General features: G+C 44.0%; 1 protein-coding gene and 1 non-coding gene across 4 annotated transcripts in view; both read left to right on the forward strand.

Moving 5' to 3' along the window:
* The first annotated feature begins 3,283 nt into the window (after positions 1–3,283).
* On the forward strand, positions 3,284–3,365 carry TRNAS-AGA (transfer RNA serine (anticodon AGA)). The gene has a single exon. It is a non-coding gene; the product is annotated as a tRNA-Ser (tRNA).
* A 14-nt stretch (positions 3,366–3,379) lies between these two features.
* The window catches only part of HS1BP3 (HCLS1 binding protein 3), a 52,459-nt gene continuing 28,933 nt past the window's right edge, over positions 3,380–26,905 (forward strand). The window contains exons 1-5 of one of the 3 annotated variants that reach the window (XM_041714998.2): positions 3,425–3,546; positions 8,006–8,126; positions 9,464–9,629; positions 19,713–19,920; positions 21,838–22,057. In XM_041714998.2, the coding sequence (XP_041570932.2) occupies positions 9,531–9,629; positions 19,713–19,920; positions 21,838–22,057 (527 nt within the window). In that variant the 5' untranslated portion in view covers positions 3,425–3,546; positions 8,006–8,126; positions 9,464–9,530. Of the gene's footprint in view, positions 3,547–8,005; positions 8,127–8,554; positions 8,669–9,463; positions 9,630–19,712; positions 19,921–21,837; positions 22,058–26,905 lie in introns of those variants that run through there. The other 2 variants (XM_030269978.4, XM_041714997.2) reach the window with 2 other exon arrangements.

The following is a 26,905-nucleotide window of genomic DNA, read 5'->3' on the forward strand; positions in this document are numbered from 1 at the left end:
CAAGCCATAAAATAGTTATGTAGTAGGTACTCCCAGACCAGCAGAACCATACTGCTGAACCCAAATGTTCAAAAGGTGTCCCAAAAATCAAGACATTTATAAGGATATTGTATTGCAGTTGGGATTTACTTATAGTAGGTGTCTGAGTTTTAAGAATAACTCATTTTCCTTTTGCTTCTGTGAAATGGCAGCTAAAAGATTTTTTATGATGGTGGTATTGAAACCAGAAACAGCCACTTGACTCATGAAACAGCTACACCTCTAAAGAGGCTATATGCACTCCCCACAACCTCTTTGTATAAAACCTGGCTTCTCCATTACCTCTGTGTTGGGAGGGATATTATTTAGCCTTCCTGGATGATACTGTTTTTCAGCATGAGTTCCTCTTATATAGACACTTCCCAATGCTCAGACACCTGGAAGACAAAAAAAAAAAACCAAAAACCAAAAAACAACACCTCCTTCAATGTCCTGTTGAGCTTAATTACTTGTCTCCCACTCTCCCACTCATTCTTTTCCTTCACTTTCTAGAAGCTTTTGACTGAAATCACTTACCTTTTCTTTGAGTATCTTCTCCCACTTGGAGCAGTCATCTTTGGCCTTGCCTCATTTATGCAGAAACCACAGAGAGTCTAGTACAGTACCACACATTCCTGCAGTAAAAGAACATGGATTCTTATTTAGGCAGTTATTCTATGCAAATTAATTAATAGTTTTAATACAGAGGCTGTGCATAAATTAGGCTAGTAAATACAGACTGCATGAATATGCTGATTCAGTTTGTTAGGGTATGCAAAGAAAGGAAAAAAAAAACAGAAAAGGAATGGATAAAAGTAAGTCAAGCAATATACTATACCAGTCAGTACTGCAGAGCTAAGAGGCAGGGAAAAAAGCCATAAATCCCGAAGAAAATAGTCCTGAAACCTCAGAGAGTTTCTTTGTCTTTCCTTTTTTCATAGAGAATTTAACTGATGCAAAGGGGAGTAAGAGAAAGGAACAGCTGAGAGTAATCCAAGTAGTAGGCAGGAAAATGTAAGTTTATAAGTGATGACTGTTACTGGTATTGGTTCTCAGATTTTTTGCACATTCTCCCATAGGCTTTCCCCTGCAGGTTTCCAGTGGATAATTGAGTTTAAAAAATGGTTAAGTGGAAGACATTTTCTGTGTAACATCCAAAGCAACATGGGAATCAAACTCCAAATATTCTGGGAGGTTGCTTCTCAAAGAGGCAAGTCGATGCTTAGCTCCTGCAGATAGCTCTATTGGCATATTAGTTTTTTCCTGACAGGTTTGATTTGTGTCCACCTTCTGTGCAGAGGTTCCCTCTTCACAGTCACTGTCACCATCTGAACAAAGACTGCCCTAACCTTGTGGGAGAATCAGCTGATTACTTCCACAACTTCAGACTCAGCACCATTGAGGCACTTGTTTTATTCATATGTTACGATGATATGGGCTGTGGAGTTATAAAAATGCCATACATGATAAGACTTGTTAGGAAGTCAGAAAACAGGCAGTGCTTGGACTTCTCCATGAGTACACAGACATAGCATGCACAGCCTCTCCTGGACAAAGAGTGGCAGCTTACTGGGGCCAAGCAGACACTCCTGTTTGGGGAGAAAATCCCCAGCTTCTGAAGCACCTCCACAGGCACTTGGCAACACCTGGAAGGACTCTGCTCAGCAAGGTTCAGTGGGAATTCATGGGCTCGGGTCCTGCTCTATTTTTGCTGTCTCAGACAGCAAACTGCCAGCTGCTTACTCCTTGTTACTATCTGAATAAATGGCACTATCCAGGAAGTCAAATGGAAATAAAAATGCCATTAGAGAAGCAATTTGTTTAGCCATAAAACTATTCATTATATGCTTTCAGGAACTCCACCCCAGGGCTTTTTAACCCTTCAGAGGCCACATGAGAATGATCAGTGCTCCAAAAGCATTTTCTGGTGGCTTGCAGCACATCCAGAAACTGCAGCTCCTGTTCCAGAAAGACTGCAGCTGGGTGGTGGTGCTTACACTCTGCTTAACAAAAGGTTTGTAGTGGCAGGGAGAGAAAACAATGGGGATTTAGGAAGGAATCCCACCTATGAAGTCTCCCTTTTTTTTTTTGTTTTGACTCGTGGGTTTCACATTGCAGATTTCTTCTTTCGCCACAAGCACCAAAAGATTGTTCTGTGTTTGCCACTTTGGATCTCTCTTAATTTTGACAATTCCATCACTCCCAAACTCCTCCAGCTGTTCCTTTCTGGGGTGAAAAGTGTTAATCCACTCACTAGGTCCTCCTTCAAGGGCTGCTCCTCTCTGGGGACACAGCTGCATACCCACTTGAGGTCCTGAGCCTGTTTGGAGGCTGGCTGCACTGATGCAGCGTCAGCACCTGTTTTTTATTACTTTTATAATATTTCCTGGCTGTGGTTTCTGTCTGTCCAGAGAAGGACAACAGAGCTGGTGAGAAGGGTCTGTAGCACAAATGTGAGGAGGAGCAGCTGATGGAGCTGGTGGTGTTTAACTTGGAGAAAAGGAGGCTCAGCAGGAACCTTATCACTCTCTACAACCACCTGAAAGGAGGGTGCAGCCAGGTGGGGGTCGGTCTCTGCTCCCAAGTAACAAGTGACAGATAAAGGCATAGCCTCGAGTTGCACCTAAAGAGGTTTAAATTGGAAATTAGGAAAAAATTCTTCACTGAATGGGTGGCATTGAGACAGGCTGCTCAGGGAAGTTGTGGACTTGCTGTCTCTGGAAGTGTTCAAATAAACACGTGGACCTATGGTTATGGTTTAGTGGTGAATATGGTGGATGGGTAAACGATCGGATCCCATGATCGTAGAGGTGTTTTCCAACCATAACGACTCTGTAATTCCGTGATTCCACAAAGCTGTCCGCGGTGCGAAGCGTTTTTCCCAAGCGCTTCCCGGCAGGAGCCCCGCCCAGCAGCGCAGAGAAGCCGCGGGATACCCGAGCGCCCAGGTCCGCCCAGCCTGCCGCGGGTGCTGAGGGGCAGCACAAGGACCAGCTGCTTCCCTCTTCTTCCCAAAAACTTCCGAACACGCAGCCAGGCTGCGGGGGTGGCCGTGCCTTGCACCCGGCCGGCGCTGCCCGGGACGCGGCTGGGGAAGCAGAGCCGTGCCCATCGTTCCAGCGGGAACGCGTGCGAGCGCTTCCCGTGAGGAGGAGGAGAAGCGCCCAGGGCCGCCCCGAGGCCCGGGGCAGTTCGGGTGCCGGGAGGAAGGGGAGGCGCGGGATGAGTTCGTGGGGCTCTCGCGGCGGCACTGCCGCCCGTCGGTGTAGTCGTGGCCGAGTGGTTAAGGCGATGGACTAGAAATCCATTGGGGTCTCCCCGCGCAGGTTCGAATCCTGCCGACTACGAGCCGCGTTCCTCTTTTCCTCCCGGTCCCGGACGTTTTCTTCCCCCGGCTCGTTTTGCACCGGAGCCGGCGGCGCCTGACATCCGGCCGGGCGGCGGGTCCGGCCCGGGAAGGGAGGCGGGACCTCCTCCCGCGGCCATGGAGCCGCGCGGCGCGGCGCCCGCCGTGCTGCTCACCACCAGGTACCGGGCGGGCCGCAGCGCCCCGCGCCCGCTGCGGGCTGGGCTGGGCTGGGCTGGGCTCGGCGGGGCAGTCGCGCCGGGCACGGGGGAGGACGGGCGGGAAGGGAAAGGGAAAAGGGAAGGGAAGGAGCGGGGCAGCGGAGGCTGAGGGGAAGCCGGGCGGCGCTGTGTAGGTTTGCCCCGGGGCGCTTCGGATGTTCTCCAGTTTTCCTGCATTTCACAGCCGGGGGAGGTCCCTGTGTGATCCCGTCCTGTGTTCCCTTTCCTCTTGCGATAACTCCGGGTCCATTCTGGCGCAGCGTGTGCTGTCGCCCTCCAGGCAATCTTTTACTTGTCGGTGTTTCGAGGTGTGTGGGCCGGAATTAGGATTGTCCTGGGCTGTGCGGCGATGTCCCCGGTGCTTGGGCTGGTGCCCGTTCCCGCTGCTGTGTCCTGTATCCCGTATCCCGAGCCCTCCTCGGGCCCCTCTGCCTGGGAGCACAGGGATGGGCAGCAGGAGTTTATTATTCTCCTTTCCCACCTCCTCGAAGCTGTCCCCTGCGCGGTGCAAGGGCGCTGCTTTCTGTTGCATTAAATTTCTAAACCCTGTTTTTAACTAGGTGTGGTAAAGGAATCCTGATGAGAAATATCTCAAAAACAAAGCGTTTATGGCAACCTTTTATAGGGAAACTGATAGATCTCTTTCTCTCTCTCCTTTTTGTTTTAATCCCCACGAGATATTTGAGACCACATGAAAGCAATTTGCTATCAGATGAGACATGAGAAGCATAAGTGTTGATTCAGCAAGGTCCTTACCTCCTAGGACATAAATAATGACTATTTCAGTCACTTTAACTTCAAAGACATTATTTTAATCCTTAAATATTTGGCTGTATCGGGGCTGGTCTTTCCTTGAAGCTGTGACCTTAAACCTTCAAATGTATCTGATATGACTTACAGATGTTTTGTAGGACTGACTTTACATTGAGTTTAGCCTTGGAAATGGAAATCCAAATACCTGGATTAATTTACAATTGTTAGATTGAAAAAGACCCACTTGCAAATTGTCCCACTGAAACGGAAATGCTTTCAGTGATAAAGTTTGGTAATATTTGGTATGTGTGGGATTAAGACTTTAGCAAGTGAACAAAATTTCTAGCTTCTGAGGTGAAATATCTGTATAGTTGTGCCCTTTTCCATTCTTTTTTTCCACATACTTGTTTTGGGAATAGGGTTCCTAGTTGCTGTGGTAATACAAACCATGGAATCATAGAATATGCTTACTTGGATCATTGAGTCCAACTCCTGGTGCAGTTCAGGAGATCCCAAGAATCTCACCATGTGCCTGAGAGCATTGTCCAAACACTTATTGAACCCTGTCAGGTTTGGTGCTGTGATCACTTCTCTGGGGAGCCTATATTATCTAACTCAGTATATTTGAGTTAGACTATACAGAGAAATAAATTATTTAATGAGTACTTTGCCTTCACTTAATAAATAAAGCTAGTTGTACATTTTTTTCTCCTTCTGTTAACACTTTGGTGCCTTCTGGAGAGAGGTTGTTGGAGCTGGGAGCTGCTGGCAGGGCTGAGTTTGTGAAGGCAGGAAGCACAGACTGCTCTTCTGGCCACACAGATGCTGGAATAAGTATTTCTCTGGTCACAGCACTTGCATCTCTTGTTTTACCTTCTTCCTGGAGGTGGCTATTAGCCACTCCCCATGCTGGCCTTTCAGCACAGAAAGTAGATTAATTAAAATATAATTTAATTATTATATGCAAATAAAAAAACAGGAATGAAGCCCCAGCTCTTCCATGAACTGTGGAAGCTGCTCAGTTCAGCTGCACTTCCTGTGTTCTGGGCCAATCCTGCATGATCTGATTGTGCAATGATCTGATTCACAGCAGTGTTGCTGGTATGAATGGTCTCCTTGTGTTTGAGTGAAGTGGTTTCTGTTAGGAAGGCTAACCATGCGCCCAGGTCTCCAGTGTACTGTCTGTTTTGTAGACAGAAGTGTAAACTGGAGATAAACTAGATTCAAATAAAGAGTAGAAGCAATAAGCCAGTATGTCCAAGTTAAACAACCAGTTTTCTCCTTTTGCTGCTTTTTTAAAAAAGCCACAAGTGTAAAAATAATTTTTTTCATGCAGTGAAACTATATTCTGTCTTGGGGTTTGCAGGTGCTGATTCTGTTTGAATAATAATAACAGTATTTAATTAGTTAAAACATTAAGGCTGCTTATTTTGAAGGCATTGCAAGAACTAGGGAGCACTTTGGGTAGTATGCTCTGTTTCCTCAGCCTCCCTGCTGATTTCTGTTTGTTTAGAATCAGTTTTATATTTAAAAAGAAATCCTATTGCTATAGAAGATAATAGGGCTGGGTTTCTTGTAGGAGATGATAATGAAAGTGATCATAAGGCCTAAAGCAAACAAACAAAAATGTAGCTATTCCCCCTCCCTCTAATAGTTTCCCATGACATTTTAGCACAGATTTCTAACAACTTTAAAAGAAAAACCCTGGGTATAGATAAGGTACTTATTAACTTCACTGCAGTTTCAGAACTCTCTAATGCAGCAGCTCTTACAGAGAAGTTGTCATTGTGCCGTCTCAGAACAAATGTACATGGTTGCTGTTTCCAGCTAAAGGTCATCGAGGATGGTTCACTGGTTGTTACTCCTTTTATTTATACTAGAGGTGAAAAGCAGGTTAATTAGTCATTTATACTCTGTGTTAACAGAAGTGGAATCAGAGACTCATTTGAGATGGAAAAGACCTTTAAGATCATCAACTCCGAGCATTAACCCAGCACTGCCATGCCCACCACTAAACCCTGTTCCCAGTGCCACATCCACAGGTCCTTTGGAGGACTGGTAACTCACGCCCTTCCTGGGTTAGTGAGTCCTTCCCGAGTATGAGTGACAGAGCTTTTGGCTGCCATAGCTGCAGTCACAACCTCTGAGTGACTGCACATCTGGAGAGCTGTTAAGTTGTGATTATTGTGATTATTAGAGAGAGATGCTTCTACCCAAATTAACGCACAAATGAGATCATATGCTAAAATCAATGATGCAGATTTTATGAAGTAAAATGTGAGAGAGAAAGACACAGAAAAGAGGGGAGGAAAGGCAGAGAGAAAACAATTAAGTAGAAAGATAATCACTAATCTCATGGATCCAGCAGTGTTTTGTTGGTCCTTCTTCGCCCTTTTTGTGGTAAGGGTTCCACAAAACACAAAGTTTAATGGGTTAATTAATAGACATTCAGGTATATGTGGACATGCCCAAGCACCTCCCCTGCAGGGTGGAGTTTTGCACTTTTGCTACACTGAATCATGTACAAATCCTCTGATAGAAAGCCCCAGAAATAAATCTGGGGGTGCTTTGGGTGACTTTTAAGACATGACAGCTGCCTCACATGCCTGTGTAGTTGAGCCTGTTATGCCCCATCAGAAGGGATAAATAAACCTCAGGCCTACATGTGCGTGTGAATGTCCTGTGCTGAGTGTCTCTTCTTTAGAGTCAGTGGACTATGGTCTCCTCCAGTCAAGAGCTGACCTTCAGCATGGTTGTTGAGCTGATCTCCGTGGACTCCTTGCAGTGTTACACTCTTATTTACCTCTCCTTAGGCTTGAGATAACTTGGGCAATAGTACTGCCTTTATCTTAATCCCCATCAGGTGGCTTAATCTACTGTCCATATTTCCAGGAATTCACGGGGGCAAATTTGGGCTGGAGGTGGCTGCAGATGAGGAGTTGCTCCTTTATACAGAAAAATATATATACTTTATACTTTTTCTGCCAGAGTGGGCAAAGCCCTTTGTTGATCTTAATAGTGTTTAGGGCTATTGTGATCTGTAAGTCTCTTTTAAGAGCATATCCTCTGCTGCAGGTGTAATGTCTAAAGGTCCAGATCCAGCTGATGTTACTGGCATTTTGGCTGCTCCCGAAAGAGGCAGAGTTCCAGGTGATGGTTGTTACTCACAGCTCCCACAGGCTGCTGTGTGAAAGCCAGGCACCTGTGTATTCACACACAGGCACTTCTGGTCCTGTGTTTGAGAGCCTACCACGTGTAACTGAGAACAAAACTTTGTCTGGATGTGTAAAGTCTTTGACTGGCAGAGCATGAGAACAGAATCAGAGCAGACAGAATAGCATCGTCAAAAGACTGGAGATGGTAGAGCTATTGTTAAAACCCTAATGCTTTAAATATGGCTTGCAAAGAGGATTGGGTACAAAACTGTGTCCTTGTTTATTGTTATCCTATTTATCAGGAACTTTCAAGATACTCTCTTTAAAAGGCTTTTTATTCAAGCTTTGAATTAGAAATTCAGAGGTTGCCCTCCTGGGGAATCTCAGGTTTCATAAGAACTGATCAAGTTTTGACATGAGAGGAATCTTTTGAAAGTTTGTTTGAAACTAGATTGTTTAAGCCTCTTGAAAGTGTTTATTATTATTAAGTTCTATGCATTGTGTATCCTTAGGTGAAAGGGCAGCTGTGTTAATGACTCTAAACTTCCTGAAGGAAGAGGTAGAATTCCACAAGAACTCTGCAGTCCACAAGACACCCAGAGAAGATGGAACTTGATAATCCTCATGGTTAAGGTTTAAAAAGGCAGAAAAAAAGTTTAATTATCCTATTTTGGTTTTCTTTTAAATGGTCCTTCTATTTTTTTCTGAAAAAAGATTCACTCACACATAGGAAGAATGTATTCAGAGATATGTTCAGAGGGTATTCAGTCCTCTGAATGGTGAACTTCTGATTCTGGCAGAATACTTGGTTCCAGTGACAGAAAGTGTTCTGTGGCTTGGCATAATGTAATTTTGGGGAAGGAATCTTTGATCAGTTTTAGTTTTCAGGCTATTGAAACAGACTGTTTATTTCATTAAATGTACCAATTAATCCTCCAACAGCTTCGTCTTACTCTTGATGTGTGAGCACTCTAATATGACCTGGCATTCCTCTTGCAAATATGTCATAATTATTTTCAGATGGCAGTCCAGGGGGAAGGTGACACTACAGTTCCATGGCTCTGAAGCGGTCAGGAGGAAAAAAATGCATTGACTAAACTGCAGCAGCAACTCCCCTGTTACATTTTTCCTCCAGGAGGAGCCATGGGTGGTTATGACTGCTGGAGCTCTCAGAGGTTAATGCTATGCTTTAACTGTGTATGAAAGGACAGGCAGTTCTTTTTCCAGTAGGATCTTCTGTGGGAAAGCTTAGATGTTTTGGCTCGTGTGCCCTTTAGGCTGTTTGGCAACAAAACCAGAAGGCAGCTCTGAGTGATCATGTCTTCCTTTAACTTGCTCAGTCCTGATGTTTGTTTAATTTTCCTCAAGAGTCTTCACAAGTGGAAACTGCAATTGGCCCATCAGTCTGCTCCAGCAGCTTCCTTTGTATTTCAGCTTTAATCCACTTCCCTGGCTGGCTCTCCACAAACCTCAAGTTGTCCCTGTGCTCCAGGGAGTTCCTTCTTTCTTTCATGGCACCTTTCAGTTATTGTTTCTGTCATTTCTGGGTATGTCCTTACTTAAAGGAGAGGTGGGTAGGGCTCAGCATGAGTCACTATGAACAAACCTTTGTCTCAGAATAAACCTGATGAGAGATCATTGGATCTTCTCACCTGCCATGCTGGGCTAAGAGCACTTTCAACTCCTGCAAGTGAAATCCCATTCTGAATGAATCCACATCTCTTCACAGAAATTTGTTCTTGGCACGTTGCCTGCAGAGGCTCATAGCATGTGCTTTGGGATGGAATATAGGAAACAGGCCATGTCCAAATTTGTCTTGTTACAGAGTAGGGAGTGTTTGGGGCAGGGTCTATGTGATGTCCTGTTCCAGTGAGAGCCTTTGCATTGATTTTCTTGGGCTTGTAACTGGGAAGAGGGACAGCTAAAAGTCTTTGTGCCAGTGCCTGAACTTTGTGTATTTTCTTCCCTAGGCAAATTCAGAATACTCACACTGGGCTGGATTTGTCGGTGCCGGAATACCAGGAAATCCGTGGGAAGATGATGTCTGGCCATGTCGAGTATCACATTGTTGTCGTTACCCGACTGGCTGCCTTCAAATCAGCAAAGCACAAGCCTGAAGATGTGGTTCAATTTATGGTAAATATTTAATCACACCTGTGTTAGTGATCACTTTCTTAATCAGCTTGGATTATTTCTGTCATGATGTAGCAGATGCTTCATCATCAATCACAGCCTCTCCAGGTCAAGGTCCTTGGTAGGACAACACAGTCTGTACCATTTCTGCAAATCCTATTTCATTATGCGTATTCCATTATCCACTCAGTAATTGAACTTTTTATTCCAGGAACTAAAAGTCATGATGACTGTTGTTGCCTTTAAGGCATTTTTCATTATGGATCAACAAATAGAAACCAATTAACCTTTTTGTAAGTTCTGCTACTCATTAGTTTCTCTAATATATGTATCAGTAGTAGACTTTGTACAGAAACATGAAGTAAATATATAGAAGCTTATTTGAATGGGTCTATTACCTAGACACAGCTTTTAAAATCCTTAGTAAGAGAAGTTTACAAGGAAGCGTCCATATAAAACATTATTTGGCCAGATTGTCTTTTTCACTATACCTGCAGAGTAAATGTTTGAAAGCACAGCATGTGACTTAAAATAGGTGAAATTAATCCCATCTATAGCATGTGCACTATTGGAGTCAAAACAGCCATGATACAATTTCAGAAAGTTTTCTTACATGTTTTCTGTGCCAGAGCTTCAGGTTGTTTTTTTTCAGCGCTTATGCAGCAGTGACCCAGCAAACCTCTCCCCGCCCTCCTCGGGGGCTGCGCTGTTGCTGGGGCACCAGCCACCACTGTGGTCATGCCATTTGCCACCTCCATCTCTGCCACACCACTTCTGTGTCCCACCACACGCTCTGCCATTCAGGGGGAACCCAGCACTGCCCTGGGACCCCACCAGACTGTGTGGCAGGGGGCACGAGGCTCACCCCACCACAGCTGCAGAGAGTGGCAGGCAGCAGCATGAGCAAAAGTGCAGGTGGTACTCCCACATTTTAATAAAAAGGCAATTTGTGTGTTAGCTCCCAAGCCATCTCTTTCTAAATAAGCAAAGTGCATAGCCTCACTCTATTTCTTTTGTACCAGTATATGCAGCACCCTTCTTTGGGTTGGTGTCTCATAAGTTTTCCAGACTTCTGGGCTCTCAGGTCCTTGGTCTGCCTGCTTGGCTCCCAGGCTCCTAGTCCACCTGGCTCCACCATCTTAATGCTCTTGGGTCTGCAGTCATCTGCCCAAATCACCTCAGGATTATATCAGGATCACCCTGTGTTGCTGTTGAGATGGCCACAATCCACAGAGTATCATCATACAAGATCAGAAAGCTTCAACCCACACAGGGTAACACCATCACTTCAGAAGGCTTCAAGCACCCACTCATACACACACCATCCCCCACCAGAAGGCTTCAAGTGTCTGCTCTTCTTGTTCTTTAGCTCAACCTTTATACCCTTATCATTCATACAGTGCCCCTGCGTGCCCTCTGTTCTCTTCCATGGTTGGTCAGTGCACCTTGGCACTCCATGGCTCATTGCTTTCAGTACTGTTCAGCTGCTTTTCACAGCTGTAGCCCCCTGGAGATGAGGCTCGGCTGCAGCCCCACTCCCAGCTACCACACATTGTGTACCTACAGTGCACATCCACTTAAGCTGTTGTCCGTGGGACTCTCTGTCAAGCTGGTAGGAAAAGGTGCATTTAGGGTGTTCTGTTAAATCTTCTTTAGCTGCCTGCTGAACCACTCCCAAAATGTGCATTTCTCTGTCCATTTACCATAAGGGGACACACCCTGTTGCATGCTGTGGCCATCTGCTCTTTCCTGCTCTTTTTTTCTAATGTTTTAGCAATAACTGTAATGTCAGAGTGATGTGAGTATGTGGTTACCTGGTATAGACCGTGACCTGTAGTGTAACTGAAACTTGTGAGAAGATAGTTGATGAAAGCCTATTTAAACAATCCGTTTTGCAGATAAACATGTGGCAGTGTTGCAAAGAAATGCTGTACAGCAAGTGAGATCTGCATTTCTTCTGCACCTTATGCTATATATAACTATGGTAAAAGCAGCAATGCTGGCAGAGGAATCTGTTCTCTTCACCCTCCTCATCCCTGACAGCTTGTTCTCGCTCCTGCAGTGTTTCCTTTTGTGTGCCAGTGTCATGTGGCTATTCCATAGCGTCAGCTGAGGAACTGCTCCTGGCTAAAAATGAGTATTCTGGGGCTTGTTATTCAGTACTGATTTACACCTATTCCTTGAGCCTGTGACTTGCACAATATCGTTAAAGTTTCTTTAAGGGCAGGGAAGGGCCAGACATGGGCAGATAACAGAAGAGGATGTGCAGTTGCTTTTTTCATGCAGCAAGGCCTGCTTATATTATGTAATTTGTCTACACAGCTCTGTGGAAGAAAGAATCTGGCTACACCTGAGGTGTTAAACTGGGTTGTTGTCACCTAACTTCATTTTGCATAGTTTAAGAGTAAGTTGATAAAATCAGCTTGTCTATAAAGAGGGGAAACAGACTTTGTACTGTGGCCCCTCTGCGGGGTTTTCTGTTACCATGTCTCTTTCTGGGAAGATTTTCAGCACTCAGTTGCTCTTCTCAAGTGAAATGAACTTTCCTGATTTCTCCTCTGGTGAGGCCTCCTGACATTTTATTCTTCATGAAGAAGAAAACTGGTGGAGCCTGACGAGAATAACATTTATCTCATCAGTTACATTTTTTTCAGCTGACTAAATATGATATATTATATAGTTTGTTGTGTGAGAGTAACTTAAAACCATGAGCTGGGAGGTTGAGGATGGATGCTTTCCATTGATTCATTCCAGTGAGTCTTGTCTGAATGTATTACTGGAAGGAACAGAGGGATTCACCTGTCGTAATTTATCGCTCTGTAAGCTGGATATTTTAATCTGAGTCTGTCCATGCTTATATGGTCAGTGGGGAGGAGGGGAATGATGTGACTCACCCTCTGGAAATGTCTCTTCTCTGGCCGTAAGGGGAAAGTATCTGCATTGTAAACAGCTGCAGTGGGGGGCTTCAACTCCAGGCTGAAATGCTTGAGGGTCAGAAGAGTTGTACACAAATTACACTCAGAGATGCCCTGGGATTTTCTACCTGGCCTTCAGAAGTTGTGGGTTTCCCATAGATCTTATGTGGTATTGACTTGCTGCACACAAGCCCTTTGGATACCCCAAAGCATCTCACATAGCATGAGGATGCCTTTTTCTGGGCAGAACAGTCTGCAGATGTCTGTGTTTGATTTTCTAAACTCCCATCCCCATCATTTACAACAGTGCAGTGCTGTTGAAAAGGATGTAGCTGAGCATCTGTGGGCTGGGGGAGCCCACTTTGCATGACATAAGTGTCTTGTACCATTTGAGAACCCCTAAATTACCGTGGGCGTGTGCACAGGGCTGGCAGGAGTGACAGAGGACATAAAGGCATTGGCACTGTCCTGAAACAGCAAGGAGAATACGGTGCAGCATCCAAGGTGCCACTGGCTGCCTATGTTCAGGTGAGTTGAGCTTCAGTCACATTTCACCAAGATGTCATTTTACCAGTATCTGTCATGGGAGCTGACACCTCATGCATGTAGGCAGATGGCTTAACCTGGAGGGAGGTGCCAATCCTGTGGCTGCCCCAGAGTGTCTGTGCAGTGCCCTGTTCTGCTGGATACTGGAGCACCATGAGCAAGAGCTGTGACCCTTCCCCAGAGTTTGCAGTGAAGTGTAAGAGAGGCAGGTACCTGAAGAACAGCAGAGAAGAACAAGGCTACAATGGGCAGCAGATCTAACACGTAAAATTTGTGTCAGAGCACAGTGAGATGAGACATCTGAAGAAGAAACTACTGTGTACCTCTTCAGGGGCAGAATGGGCAAAATGGGAGAGAGGACATATTTTTTTGCTTTTTTTGAAACTGTCTAATTGGAGGAAGGAGCCAGTGTCACAGCGCTGAGGTGACATGTAGGTTAGAGAAGGCAGGCAGGCATGGTAGGATTTTCCTTGTCTCTGGATACCGATTTTCAGATTGTCTCTGTTTTGGCCAGCTGGGGAGCCAGGTCTGTGTTTTGTGGCTCCTCCTTACCCTGGCACTGTCCCTGAGGTCTCAGAGGAGCAGCCGCTCCCACCCTGCCCTCGGGGCCTGCATGAAGGACCAGCACTCCTCTTTTCCCTGGGGAAGGATGGTGAGCAAGGCAGAAGCATCCTCTAAGCTCACTGTGGTCTCCAGGATCGAATCATAGGATCATTTGGGTGGGAAACAGCCTTTAAGATCATTGACCCAGCTTTTGATGGATCACCACCTCGTCAGCTACACTAGAGCACCAAGTGCCGTGTCCAGATGTTTCTTGAACACCTCCGGGATTGGTAACTCCAGTGCCTCCTTGGGTAGTCCATTCCAATGTTTAACAACCACTCCCAATGAAGAAATTAATTCTGACGTCCAACCTGAACCTTCCCTGGTGCAGCTTGAGGCTCTGTCGTCTTGTCCTGTCAAGATCGAGAGATGTGTTAAGGCCCTATGACAAAAACCTGATGAATATCAAAAAGAGATTTCATATCTGACTTGTGAAGCCTTTACTGTGGGTCTAAATAATCCAGAGTGCCCTATTCCCCAGCTTAACAGGACTATGCAAAATCAGCATCATGGCATCTCTAATTAAAATGTTTGTGAAGCATTAACAGAAGAAATTCACTTCTGTGATGGCATTCTAAATTATTAGAAAGTGGAGGGATTTTTTAATTTTAAAAAATGCTAATTGTAAAATAGGGCAAGTGGGTTGTAGGACTGCATAACCTTAAGGTTATATTTGGTAATTAAAGGAAAAGTCAGTTGCAGTTCTTTTAAAGGTCAGAATACTCTTGTCCTATTGAAAGAGGGAAATTGGTTTTCTCTTTGGTACTGCTACCAAGGTGATATTTAATTATTGCCTGTAGATTTGCCATTTTCTGTGATAAAAAGAAAAAACTGCTTTTCTTAAAGGCATTTCTTCCAGCCACACCTTAGCTTTTTTAGCAATTAACTTCTCCCTTCCCAGCCTTATCAAAAATCCACCCAGCCTTTAGTGCCTTCTCTTTGTATCTGCATCTATTTTGAATCTTCTTTATAAGTTATTTGTTAGTGAAGTTTTTTTCTTTTTCAGAGCTGAACAAATAACTACTGATGTTTGACAGGCATAGCACATTTAAGGGAGACATTTACTATATTTACTGTCTTCCTCTCTTAAAATGAGAGAGTGTATGAGTACATGGGTGTGTATTAATTTATGTTTTCATCCTGTCCTTTTTGCATACATTGGCCTTCTTTTTTTTTTTTTTTTGGGGGGGGGCCTCAAAATCTGTGCATTGGAGTTGCTTTTTCCTGACCATACAGGCATGTTGTGAGGATAAATTCCTTCACCTTATGGCTTCTGTAATGTGAAGGAGGGGCGAAAAAAATTCAAGCTCAGTGTAGCAATAGGTTCAGGAACCACTAAGGATTCATGCTGATTAAAAAGAAATATTAGAGTTCTTGCTCTTCTGCTAGGCAAAACAGATGAGGAGAACAGCATGTGGTCATGTAATTAAAATCTACCATAATGCATACCCACGGGGTCACCAAGCAACATTAATTCTGGTATGGCTTGAATTGAGAGTTTCCAAGTGAAAGCTTGGGTTGTGCTGCCTGAGAGAAGGGATGCTTTTGATTCCTGTACCCAAAGCTAGTGGTTGTTTTAAAGGTCAGACATGCTGGATCTCCTTTTTCTGACAGTGTTAAGAAGTGGGCTTTATAAGAAGAAAGTCACTGTAGCCCCAGTTTTCATGAAATACTGTAAAATCAAGCGTGCTCTTTGTTGGTGTGCACTGGCTGGCAAAGGGCTTGAGTTAGCTCTAAGATCTCCATTTTGTTGAAATCCTTGCAGTAGATAAAAAGCGTATGAAGACAAGTTTGAGGTCACAAATGGAGCAGTAAAAGGATCTTTGAAGGGAAAGGAGGCATTAAATAGCATTAATACTGAGTGGGATCAAATTCTGCACACAACTGCGAGTCCCAGGCTCGTATCCTGCAGCCATTCCGGTGTGTACTTCCCTGCGTGAAGCCCTTGGAAGGAGGGGGGCAAGGCACATGCATGAGATTTGAGGGATTAGTAACAAACTTCAGACTTTCACTTTGAACTTCATGGTGGTTTTCTTAACCTTCTAGCTGTACTTGATCACATTCAACTTATTTATTTGTTCCCAGTGGAAAAAAAACCCATTCAGCCTATTCCTGTCTGTCTTTTAAGTTCTGTGTTGGATGTTAATTGTTACAGGCAAATAAGGTCTTGACCTGGCAAATGTGCACATGCTTTGCTGTATTTGCATGATTAACTCTTTTGAAGTGAAGCAGATTGAGCCTTTGATATTGTGACTTGACAGAACTCCTTGAAGTGTGTGCACTCAGGCTGACTTACAGGTGGTGGGGGTTTAGCTCCACAGTGTTCACAGAGTTCAGTTAGAGGCATGGAGGGGGAGAGAATAACTGCAGGATCAAGACCTAGAGGAATTACAGGCAATAGAAGGAAAATATTTGAATATTAATCAAATCAAACTTTGTTTTGTAATACGATTGATAAAATGGGGTTTAGAGCAGTGCTTACTTTCTATGCTGACATTTTGGGCCATAGGGTTTTCATCAAGGATCCATCAAGGATTTTCAAAGGGCTGTAAGTGATAACCAGGAAAGGCAAGATTTAATTTTATTACATGCTGATATACACCTTTCTCCTGGAAAAGGGACAGAGGATGCCAAATTGAAAGGGCCCCGAATTGTTGCAGCAGAACAGTGCTTTCTGACTAGAAAGGTGTGAGAATGCTCTGCATCATGTCTGGGATTTGCTTGAAAAAATACACTCTGTGGAATCTCTCTGGCACTTGTGGAAGGCCTCTGTGCTGCTGCATCCAGCTCTGGGGTCCCAAGTACAGGAAAGACATGGACCTGTTGGAGCAGATCCAGAGGAAGGGTACAAAAGTGGTCAAAAAGCTGGGACAACTCACCTGTGAGGATTCAGAGAGCCTGTTCAGCCTGGAGAAGGGTGACACTAGACCCCTTCCAGTACTGAAGGGGCTGTAAGAAAGCAGCAGAGGGACTGGTTACGAGGGGGAATGGCCTTAAGCTGAAGAAGGGAAGGTTTAGATTAATGTAAGGAAAAAAATCTTGACTCTGAGGGTGCTGAGCCATTGGCATAGGTTACCCAGAGAAGCTGTGACTGCCCCATCCCTGGAACTGTTCAGGGCCAGGTTGGATGGGGCTCTGAGCGGCCTGGTCTAGGGGAGGGTGTCTCTCCCATATTGAGCAGGATGTTCTTTAGGGTCCCTTCTAACCCAAACTGTGGCGATTCTCAGCTCACCAGTCGGGGCTGCTGGGCTCAGGCAGCCTTGCCACTGCATTTCCAGCGCCCAGCCCAGGGTAACTCTGGCAGCAGAGCTGAGCGAGGGTGTGGATGGAGGAGCTGTGGCTGAGGGCCGGGGGCTGAGGAGCCCCAGCTGGCTCTGGGGGACCAGAATGGTTTTGGTGAGGGCTGGCAGCGGGCTGGGACAGCGGGCTGCTCCAGCAGAGGGCACGCCGGCACTGCGGCGCTGCAGGGCTGGCACCATGCTGGGGCTCCGGGCAGCACATCCGCGCTCGGAGCCAGCCGGGCACACTCGGCATTCCGGGCCGTGTGCGCCTTCTGCGTTGTTGTTCAGAGCCCACGCAGATCCACCAAGGCGCAATTAGCCGCGGGATGCGAGGGTGTGCATTTGCTGTAGGTTCGGTGGTGTAATTAGACATAAATTGAGATTTATGAATAATTTACAGATTGTGATAGAGGAGGAATGAAAATTAAGTAGGGAAAGAAATAAGTTTGTGTATCTCAGTTCAGTGTTAGAGTATTTTTAAAAAACTGTTTTGGCAGAATCTTGATTGGCTTCTGCCTTGTAATGCTTTCAGAAATTAATTTGCTAGTTATTATTGAAATTAATTCCATGTTAAATGTTTTTCGCAAATCAGACCTAATTCTTTTTTTCTGGGTGGAGGATAATGATGTTTATTATTTTGAAAGAGCACCAGTGAATTCCTTACTGCCCTTACATTTGTGCTTACATATTCTTTTTGGGAGGGGCTCAGGCATCATCCCCTACTGGGACCTAGCAAACTAAAAATGTACAGCAGTTCAGAAGCTCTGGAATTGCTTTCCCCTCTCTTTTTGGGGTATCTTTCAAAGGGAAGATTATGATGTTCTGGAACATCTCTATTCCCCTCACTTTAGTGCCTGGTTGCTGAATGGCATTTCAGATCCAGCATGTGGAGCACAGTGTTACGCTTAACATTTGTTGCTTTCACAAGACAAGTCTAAAATTCTTGGTTTTCTTTCCCCTGTCGACTCAGGTTGGGTGTTGTGTTTCAGATCTTTTTTACAAAGCTGCTTGCCTTTTGTGACTGGGCACTGAACCTCCAGTGAACATTGTACAGCTGAAATGCAAATGCTTTTCTAAATCATCTGGCTAGGTTGATAATTACTGCGAAAGGCAGGGAAGCATGAAAGCTGAGGTGGTTATTGCTCTTTGTGCCCACATCTGAATCAGTGAACTGGCTGAGGTGTGCTTGTTACTGCCAGGGCCTGTTCCCTGGCCTGGAGGGCAACTCACACAGTCTGGCTGAATGCACAGGATTAAACTTCCTCACCATCTGCAGTGTGCCCCAGTATCCAAACTGGCTGCTGAGGGGTCTTTCCATCGAGCCAAATCTTGGGGTGAAGAGTTATCTGGGGGCACAATAGCTGCCCAGAGTGTAGGAACTGTGCCAGACTTTGTCAGGTTCCAGTAGTCACTGTAAATGAGGTTTCTAGTAGGTGCTCTCAGGTTCCAGTGTCTGGGAATATACGTGCTGCTGTTTAGTGTTCTTGTATAAATGCAGTGTAGGGATTCTGCATTAATCTGTAACTCATTTCCCTTCTTTGCTTTTTGTTAGGTTGACTTCCTTTATCACTGTGTTGATGAGAGAACTCTGCATTACTCCGTTCCAAGATATGGTGCTTGAGTCTCTCCATCTTTTATATCCATCTCAGTATGTGCAATACTGCACATATTGCAGTGTTAATTAGGATTCACTCCTCTAGAGTTCAGCAGCACATGTTACAGGAGGATGAGAGCTGGACCCTAAAAGAGTATCTGTGCCCTGTGCACTCCACTAGCACTGTTTTTTGGGTAGTTTTTTAATCTCTGTGTTAATTAAGAACAGTTTGGTAGCTTATGGATCCATGGAGGGCCTTGACAAATATATTATCTGTGTAACACCACAGAGCAGGGAAGTCACCCTCATTGCATCTGTAACGTCACTTAGAGATAGTGTTTTGTTTGTGTGTGGATTTTGTTTATTGGTTTAAGGTACTGAATTCTATACTTAATGTGGCATAAAAGCCACACCTTTTCTAACCAACATTCCCATAGCTGTTGCTTTCCTTGTAATATCTTGAGCCTTATTTCTCCTCAGGCTTTCTGTCTTTGTCCACAGAAGGAATGACTGCATTCTCTGTTGGCATCTTCTCCCTGTATGAGAACCTTTTAGGCCATGGCCAAGTTGTTGATTTTTATTTTCTCATGGATGAACTGCGTAGTCAGGGGTCAGCTGAGGTCTTTGCCCTTAGGTTTCTGTGTCATGTGCTCTTCAGGGCAGAAAACGTGTCAGATTTTTAGGCCTAAGCAGCCAAAGGCACTGAAGCCACCAGGTGCAAGGAATGGGACGGTGGTGCAAACACATGGGCAGCTTTCTCCACCATACCAGGCAGGGCTTTTCCCCCCTCCTATCTCTCAGGACTGGGCATCACTTTTAGTGGACAAGGATTCCTGCTGTCAGAAAAGTATCTGGAGCAGTGACCTTCCCAGTATTTCATTAGCTGATGAGTCAGACAAATGGATTCTGGCAATGAACTTTAATTCCATCAAGCAGTGGATTTTTAATAACAGAATTAGAAGACTAGCAACAATGCTTGAGGATTCACTGGGTACATAACAGGCTCTTGCTAGGCCATGTGTAAAGCTCCTTGCTAATACATGGTTTTCCACTTCCACAGTTAATGTTTCACAGCACTTCGCTGCTGCTTTGCTGCTCCTACCTCATCTGTAAAGAAATGAACCCAGGCAACACATTTTCATTGCAGGTTTCCAAGAAGTACAGCGAGATTGAGGAGCTCTACCAGAGACTGACAGCACGGTATCCACAAGTTTCTCTTCCACTCCTGCCTAGAAAAGTTCTCTTCGTGGGGGAATCGGACATCTCTGAACGACGAGCTATGTTCAATGATATCATGAAATTCATCTCCAAAGATGAGGATCTAGCAATGAGTCCTGAGTTACTGGAATTTTTAGGTAACTAAAAGATGTGACTGTCCCCTCTCCCAGGAATGTGCTTCATGGAAGTGTTAAGTTCTTGACTCAGGCAGCCAAAAACTAGAGAGTGCCAGAATAAAGCCTGTCAGTGAAAATATCCTCATGTGCATTTGCAATGCTGCACAGTCATGTTTGCTAGTGTATTTCCCTCCTCTGTGGACATCTGCCTCATTCAGAGATGTTGATAGGTACATTCAAAGCAAGCATTGTGCTAGCCTGTCTCTGATTTCCTGCTGTGCTTCAGAACATGAAAGTTTAGAAGGCTAAATAGTCATATGTTGTCAGTGGGGAGATGGACCCTAAAGGGACAGTGCAGGGTCTCCCTTAGTGAGCAACTCTTCCATATTTTGTCTGGTTTTCTTACAAATTATTGACTCTGAGGAAGATTTAAATGGAAGACAGATTCTTTATTTGTTGAACATATTTTCTGGCTAGCTTTTTTTTTTTTCTTTTTAATTTATTTAAATTTTTTTCCTTAGCCCTATGTCCAGCTCTTGTTGTCTTGTCTAGTGATTCATATAGTTCCTTTCTTACATCCCTTGGGCACAGCAGGGAGTTACAGAATGAGTGGAACATATGAGTTCTCTGCTGTTAATTCAGCTGAGAGCCGCTGGGCCTGGAATACTCCAGCCTGGTGCTGTGTAGGATTCTTAGTGGAGGGTTACTTTTAAGTAAGTGAAGTTGCAAGAAGCTAGCAAGTATAACAGCCCATTTTGCAGAAGTGTCAGGTATGGCCAGATTAGTTCTGTGAAGCTGGGAGTTTCCTTAAGTCAAAGGGGCAAAGCTGCTTAATGCATGGCAAGATCCAGGTAGTAAGGTTTTTGTCTGGGCTTTTTCTCCCTGGGCAGTATTCTCTTGAAAGCAGACCCCTTGCACAGAGATTTCACATTCATGTTGATTGCTCTTTGCATGCTGGTTAACCTAGCCATGGTGCACATCTGCAGCTAAACTAGGCTGGACTTCGTTCTGTGGGCAGATTTGGGTGCAAGTGATGAGAAATCAGAATTTGTCCTAGAATAATGTAAGTCTTACCCTGATTTGGCAGATGCAGACATGAAAAGCTGTGTGAGACAAGTCTCCCATGCCATGTTACTTCAATAGTCAAAATGGTGTAATCATGAATCCATCACAGTTTTCAGTTGCCTTTTTTTTTGGCTGGTCTCATCATTTAAAATTGCTTCCCTGGACATCCAGAAACTTGACAACAAGGAACCATTTTCTCCTCATTCTGCTGGTCTTTGCAAGAAACAAGTATGGTGGGAAGACTTAGTTAACTGTTTTTCAGTTGGCTGAATTTGCTGACCTGGATGCATCTTGCATACTGAAGGGTGTTAGAACTAAAGTCTTCATTTTTTAGTGTAAACTGAAGACCTGCTGTAGAAACATGCTGTCCAATGCTCTAATTTTAACCCAAGTTAATTAAATTGCATCAAAAAGGACTTTATCTCTACTAGCTATGTGAAAGTTAGCTACCTACATCTATGCAGAGTATTTACAGTGTCTCTGTAGCCAGTAGAAGAGAAACAGGCACTTCAAAGAGAAACTTCTCATATGACTTCATTTGGATGGGCTGAATCACCATGTGGAAATTCTATTGTTTCTGTTGACTGTAGAAGGAACATAAATAAGCAGATTTGATATGTGCTGCTGTGTCTCAGATAAAGTTCATTTCCTCTATCTTTCTCTACTTAACTACTGTGAATTAGTAAACAGATCAGACACATAATGACACATAGTGAATAAAGAGAACAGTGGGAGTGTTTTGAAAGAGTTTCACAAAAGCTGATCATGTCCTTCGTTCCTCAAACAAAACTCTCAGGAACAAGTGCAAGGTGTAAAAAACCTGTAGTTGTTATCTCATATACTTAGTTTTGCCTCCATTACTGTGTTTTGCAGGAACAAAATCTTCCAGTGCTGTTGACTTCAAGGGTAAAAACATGCCTGATGGCGGGGAGAAGGAAGATGAAGAAAATGAGGCATTGGATTTTTTCAAAGAGGAGAAGACACCTGACTTAATCTCACAGCTTTTATCAGTGGAAAATGTCAAAAAGGGGGAGAAAAAAGAAGAGGGAGATGAGGAAGAAGAGGAAATTTTAGACCCTCTTGGTATAATGAGGTATGGCTAAAATCCTGTAAATGAGGTATTTAGACTTCAGCCTGTCTGAATAAGGATGTTGTATGTCACTGTCCCCACATCGCTGAATTTCACAGGGGAGGACAGGCCTCTGCAGTTCATGAATGAAGTGCTTTGACAGAGGGAAGAGACTTTGTAGTGCCTTTTCGGTGCATTCCTCTGGACATTGAAGTGACAGGGACATCATGAGTGCCCTGCTAAGAGTCCCAGCTACAGAAGATACTTTGCTGGTCACTGCAAAGCATCAGCCCTCCAGAATCCAGTGGATGTGCCTTCTGAGTACACAGGACACTCTGATTACAGTGTCTGGAACTGCACTGGAGCTCACTTGCGGCTTTTCTTTCCTTTATCCTTTTTCTGAAGGTGCCACATGCTAAATGCCACTAAGGCATATGCAGTAACAGCTTGAGAAACAGGTCAAAGCTTCCTGATATTGGTATCCAGGTGTGTTTACCTGTCCAGTAATTTTCAGTCAGTTACTTTCTTCAGTTCAAGATGGAATTTCTCACTGAATTCCAAACTGATTTCTAACAACTAAAGTCTGGAAGCAAATTAAGTTTTTCTGTGCTGGGATCATGAGTATCAACTACATTTTATGGTGTCTCAGACTTTAGATGTCCAAGTGAAGAAGGTGTAGCTGTTCATGATCCTCAGTAAGCACTGGCTGACCCAACTGGATGGTTTCAGCCACCCAGGGTCACCAGCCACTACTGAATGTTGTCTTGGCTCTAGACTGTGCTTTCAAATTGCTTCTGCATAGCAGTAGGCAGTAACTGAGAGTAACAAGCCAAACCCCTCTCTTGGTGTTTCCCAGTGGCATTAAATCATTTATAGGGGATCATTCACTCTAGGTCTAAGCTGGAGTCTCCTACACGAAGTTTGGTCAAATAAGATGATTAATACTGGAAGCACTATTTGGACTTCCCTCCTGCTATTATAATCATATGTAATCATGGATGCCCAGATATTGTCCTTTTTACATGAAGTATTTAATCTTTTAAATCAGAAAAGATTCACCAGAAAAGATTACAGAAAACATTAACTATTACTCTTTTGATAAAATGTGCTGAATTACTTAGCATCAAAATTAGTCTTTTGTTTAAAGAAAGTTTAAAATTTTAAATAACTATTAACAACAAGAAGTTAGATAAAGTAATACTTCCCACAAAATGGTCCTTAGTTTGTATTTGTACAAAAGCAGCTGTCCTTTTTTGGATAGGAAAATGATCTATTGGGTTAGCAAGTTCAATGTTATATTTTTCATCTTACAACAAATAGAAGCTGTAAAGAGCTTGCTATGCCAAAACAAGCAAGAAGTTTGCTTTTCTCCTCTGCACAGCTTGACCTAGCATTTGAAAATCTTGTTTATTTTGGTCTTCTAATGCACTGAAGGATGACAAGATCTGGTATTTAATCCTCATTTAGTTTATTGCTTCAATCCCTTCCAAGTACAGAATTCTTACTGAATCAAAATAACTTCATTTATTTAAGAAGTATGGTCTTCACTGGGACAGAAGTGCAGCTCTACAGCAGCAGTTAAGCAGTCAGATGTTTTTCACTCTAAAGCAGTGGCTGGATATCGATAAAAGAAGTTTCCATATCTATTTATTATTGTTTCTGTGATTCTTACATGTACAGTGTTGGGGCAGAAACATGGAAGTGGAAACAAGAATTCTGAGGTTTATTTTTCATTGTCTCAGTTCTCCTGTAACTCATCCTGCTTCCATGGAAGTTATTTTCAGCTCACATCAACAGAGGTCAGGTTGTACATCAGCACTGTATCCCAGCTCTGTGCCATCTAGTAAGAGGTGTCTAGGTGAGAGGCCAAAGGCAGGAGCTTAGTGATCCGTGGATAGGCAGTTCTCAGGGGACATTTTAGGGTGCCTTCTATGCCTGTTAAAATTTTTGGTACTTGCATGCTTTGAAGAGGGAGCTGAAGCCCCACAGCTTTAGTGCTTCACATGTGCTTGAAGTTACTTTGGCATGGGAATGAATAAACGAGAGGTGAAGCAGATAGATAAATGTGTTTAGTAGTAAATTGTCCCCTAGTGCCTAGTGAATTCAGGTTAAAAAGGGAAAAAAAAAAATCCATGCTCCTTTTCTCTCTGAAAAACCTTTGGAAAGCTGTAGAGGCAGCACTGAAACAAGCCAGCCCATTTTGTGAAGTAGTGGTGAGAGCAGAGCTCCAACCTAAATTGAATCATGTGTTTGGCATAATCTTACAGGTTTTTTGCTTTCTGGATGAGGATGAAACAGCTCCAGTAGCACAGGCCTCCATATGCTGTCAGCATGCTTCATTTGGTAACAACTTCTCCTCCTGGGCCAGAAGGCTGTGAGTTGGATTTGGCCCAGCGCTGCTGCTGTGCTGCTGAACCACCCAATATCCAGTTAAATATTGGTCCTTAGGAGTAAAATCCTAATCTAGGGCCTTTTGTTTTCCGGTTTTGTATTGCTGGTGTTCATGCAGGCAGAAGCTGATAATGGGCTGGTTCCTTTTGCCTGGAAGAGACATGCCAGTGGTGCTGATTCTCTGCCTTGCTTTCAGGGCTGTGTCTGAGTTGCTCTTTGATATCAGGTGGGCAAACTCACTTGCCAGTTCAGCTCTTCATCTTTTGTGGGTATTAATGATGATCTACAAACTTTGTGTTTGTCTGTTGTATGGTTCTTATGCATCAAAGCTTTCTGTCTGTGTTAGCGGGGTGATTCTCGGATTCTTAACAACAGAAAGACTTGGGGTTTTGCTGTCCAAACCAGGAACATGTCAAAACCAGTACATATTTCTGATTAATCTGAATTTCTGATTTTCATCTTTTAACATGCCTCCTCCTTTATATTTTTTTACCCCAGAAACCCGGTTCGTCCTAGAATAGAAGGTGCTCAATATTAATTTATGTTTGTGGGATGTGGTGAAATTGACTAAAATATGTTTTCTTCTCTTCACCCTCTGCCTTTCTTGATAGTTTGGAGTATTGGTATTCCAGTGTACTGCCACCAATTACTCTGCAAGTTTTCCTGGACATTTGTAGAAATCTTTTCAGCTTTGGACAGAATATTCAGGTCCTGTAGGAAAAATCACTCGTAATACAGAGTAAGACAATCCTTTGATATCAGCTGTGCATAAGGGAATGAATAATAGTGTACTCACTTTTGTAGCAGTGGCACACTTTTAGCTCTATTTCACTTTTCTTAGCACTTTAAGTATACAGTGACTTGTCACTGTAAGGCTCTCACAGCAATTTTTTTTTAAAGGTGCATCTCTTGGGTTTGGGTTTTTTTTTCATTTTTTTTTCTCTTAAGCCACAATCATAATACTCCTTTGTTAAAATGTTTTCATTCCCGTATAAGTAGGAAATCAGATACATAATTGACTGTCCATTGTAGGGACAATATTAGGTATATTGACTTAGCTTTGTCACCACTCTTTGTCACTCTTTTTTATATCCATAGAGCTCACCATTTGCAGATACATATTTTTAAATCCTTAGTAGACTACCAGGGTGCTTTGGTGTCAGAGTTTTAAAAGGTGCAGCATCTTCTAACAATGTTTTAAGGGATTTTCCTTATACATTGCAAAATAGAATCATGTGGGTAGTCTCAGGGAGTTCTCTAACTGGCATGCCTTTAGGAAGGAAAGAAGCAAGAGCAATGAGTCTGAAAAGTCTAATCCTCTGAAGGGCAAGGCATGGAAGAGAAGCACAAGTTGGATGAGCTGTTCACCTGAACTTGATGGTACTGTTGAAAATTCTGCAGTGAAAAAAGGTGTGGTTTGGCAGTGGTTTGAGGGGAGGTTGGCATGGGGTGAGGGCAGCTGTGTGCAGCAGGGATCCAGAGCTCAGCAGTGCTCAGCCGTGCCAGGGCCCCTTGGCCAGGGCTGACCCAGCAGTGTCTGGCTGTGCCTGTACCGTGACATTCTCCTGTCCTCTCAGTGAGGTTGGCTGTGTCCAGAGTCCCCACTGCAAGTGGCCTGTGCTACCTCCTGGGCTGTGATTGGGATGGTTTGGGAGAAGGCAGGTTGTCCCATGCCAAGGGGGTACCAGAGGCCGTTCTAACAGCTTGAATTGTTGACCGAGCTCCTGTGCTCAGGCCCAGGCTGTGAAGGAATTACTCAAAAAAACAGTATGGCCCCATGTTCCTCTACCCATAGAGCTTTCTGCCTGCTGCCATCTTTGCTCCACTCTGCCCTCAAGCTACCATAGGGCTTGGCTTTCTGTAGACAAGTCAGGCATCCAGTTTGGATGCTTAATCCAAGCAAGATCAAGTTCACATTTCCAGGAGTTCTTCTTAAAGCAAGTTACAAACACATCACAGTAACTGAATTAGGTTTTGTCTTCTTCCTCTGTGGGTGAGATACAGACTTTTACTGTTTATGTTGGGTTTTTTTTGAAGCCAAGAGCTTTAGCATCCATCTCCTCCCACTTTGTAGTCACAACAACTGAATTTAATACTTGTATTCAGTTCATTCCAAAAAACCTCAGACAACAGCTGATTAAAATTACTGTGAACCAGCTCTTCTGAACAAAGCAGCAGCAATTCTGCAAAAGGAGTGTGGCTGCCTCGTGGGTTAAAACATGCAGCAGCCCTTTCAGTGCATGCATTTCTTCAGCTGCAGTTACCTTCTGAGGTAATATTTGTTCACCACTTTGGGAGAACCCACCTTTTCCTGAGCTTTTTTTCCTGTCTTCATCAGCTCTCTGCAGCCCTTGTAGGAACCTCTCCTCCACACAGGGTTCCTCCCTTCCGTCCTTTTTCCCTTGCCTCCCTAAATCTTTCAGTGACAGCATGTATTTCCCCAGGCACAGGTTTTTCCTGGCAAACTGCACAGAGGTGAGT

This window comes from Taeniopygia guttata, chromosome 3, assembly GCF_048771995.1.
Source record: "Taeniopygia guttata chromosome 3, bTaeGut7.mat, whole genome shotgun sequence".
In the NCBI taxonomy this organism is placed as follows: Eukaryota; Metazoa; Chordata; class Aves; order Passeriformes; family Estrildidae; genus Taeniopygia; species Taeniopygia guttata.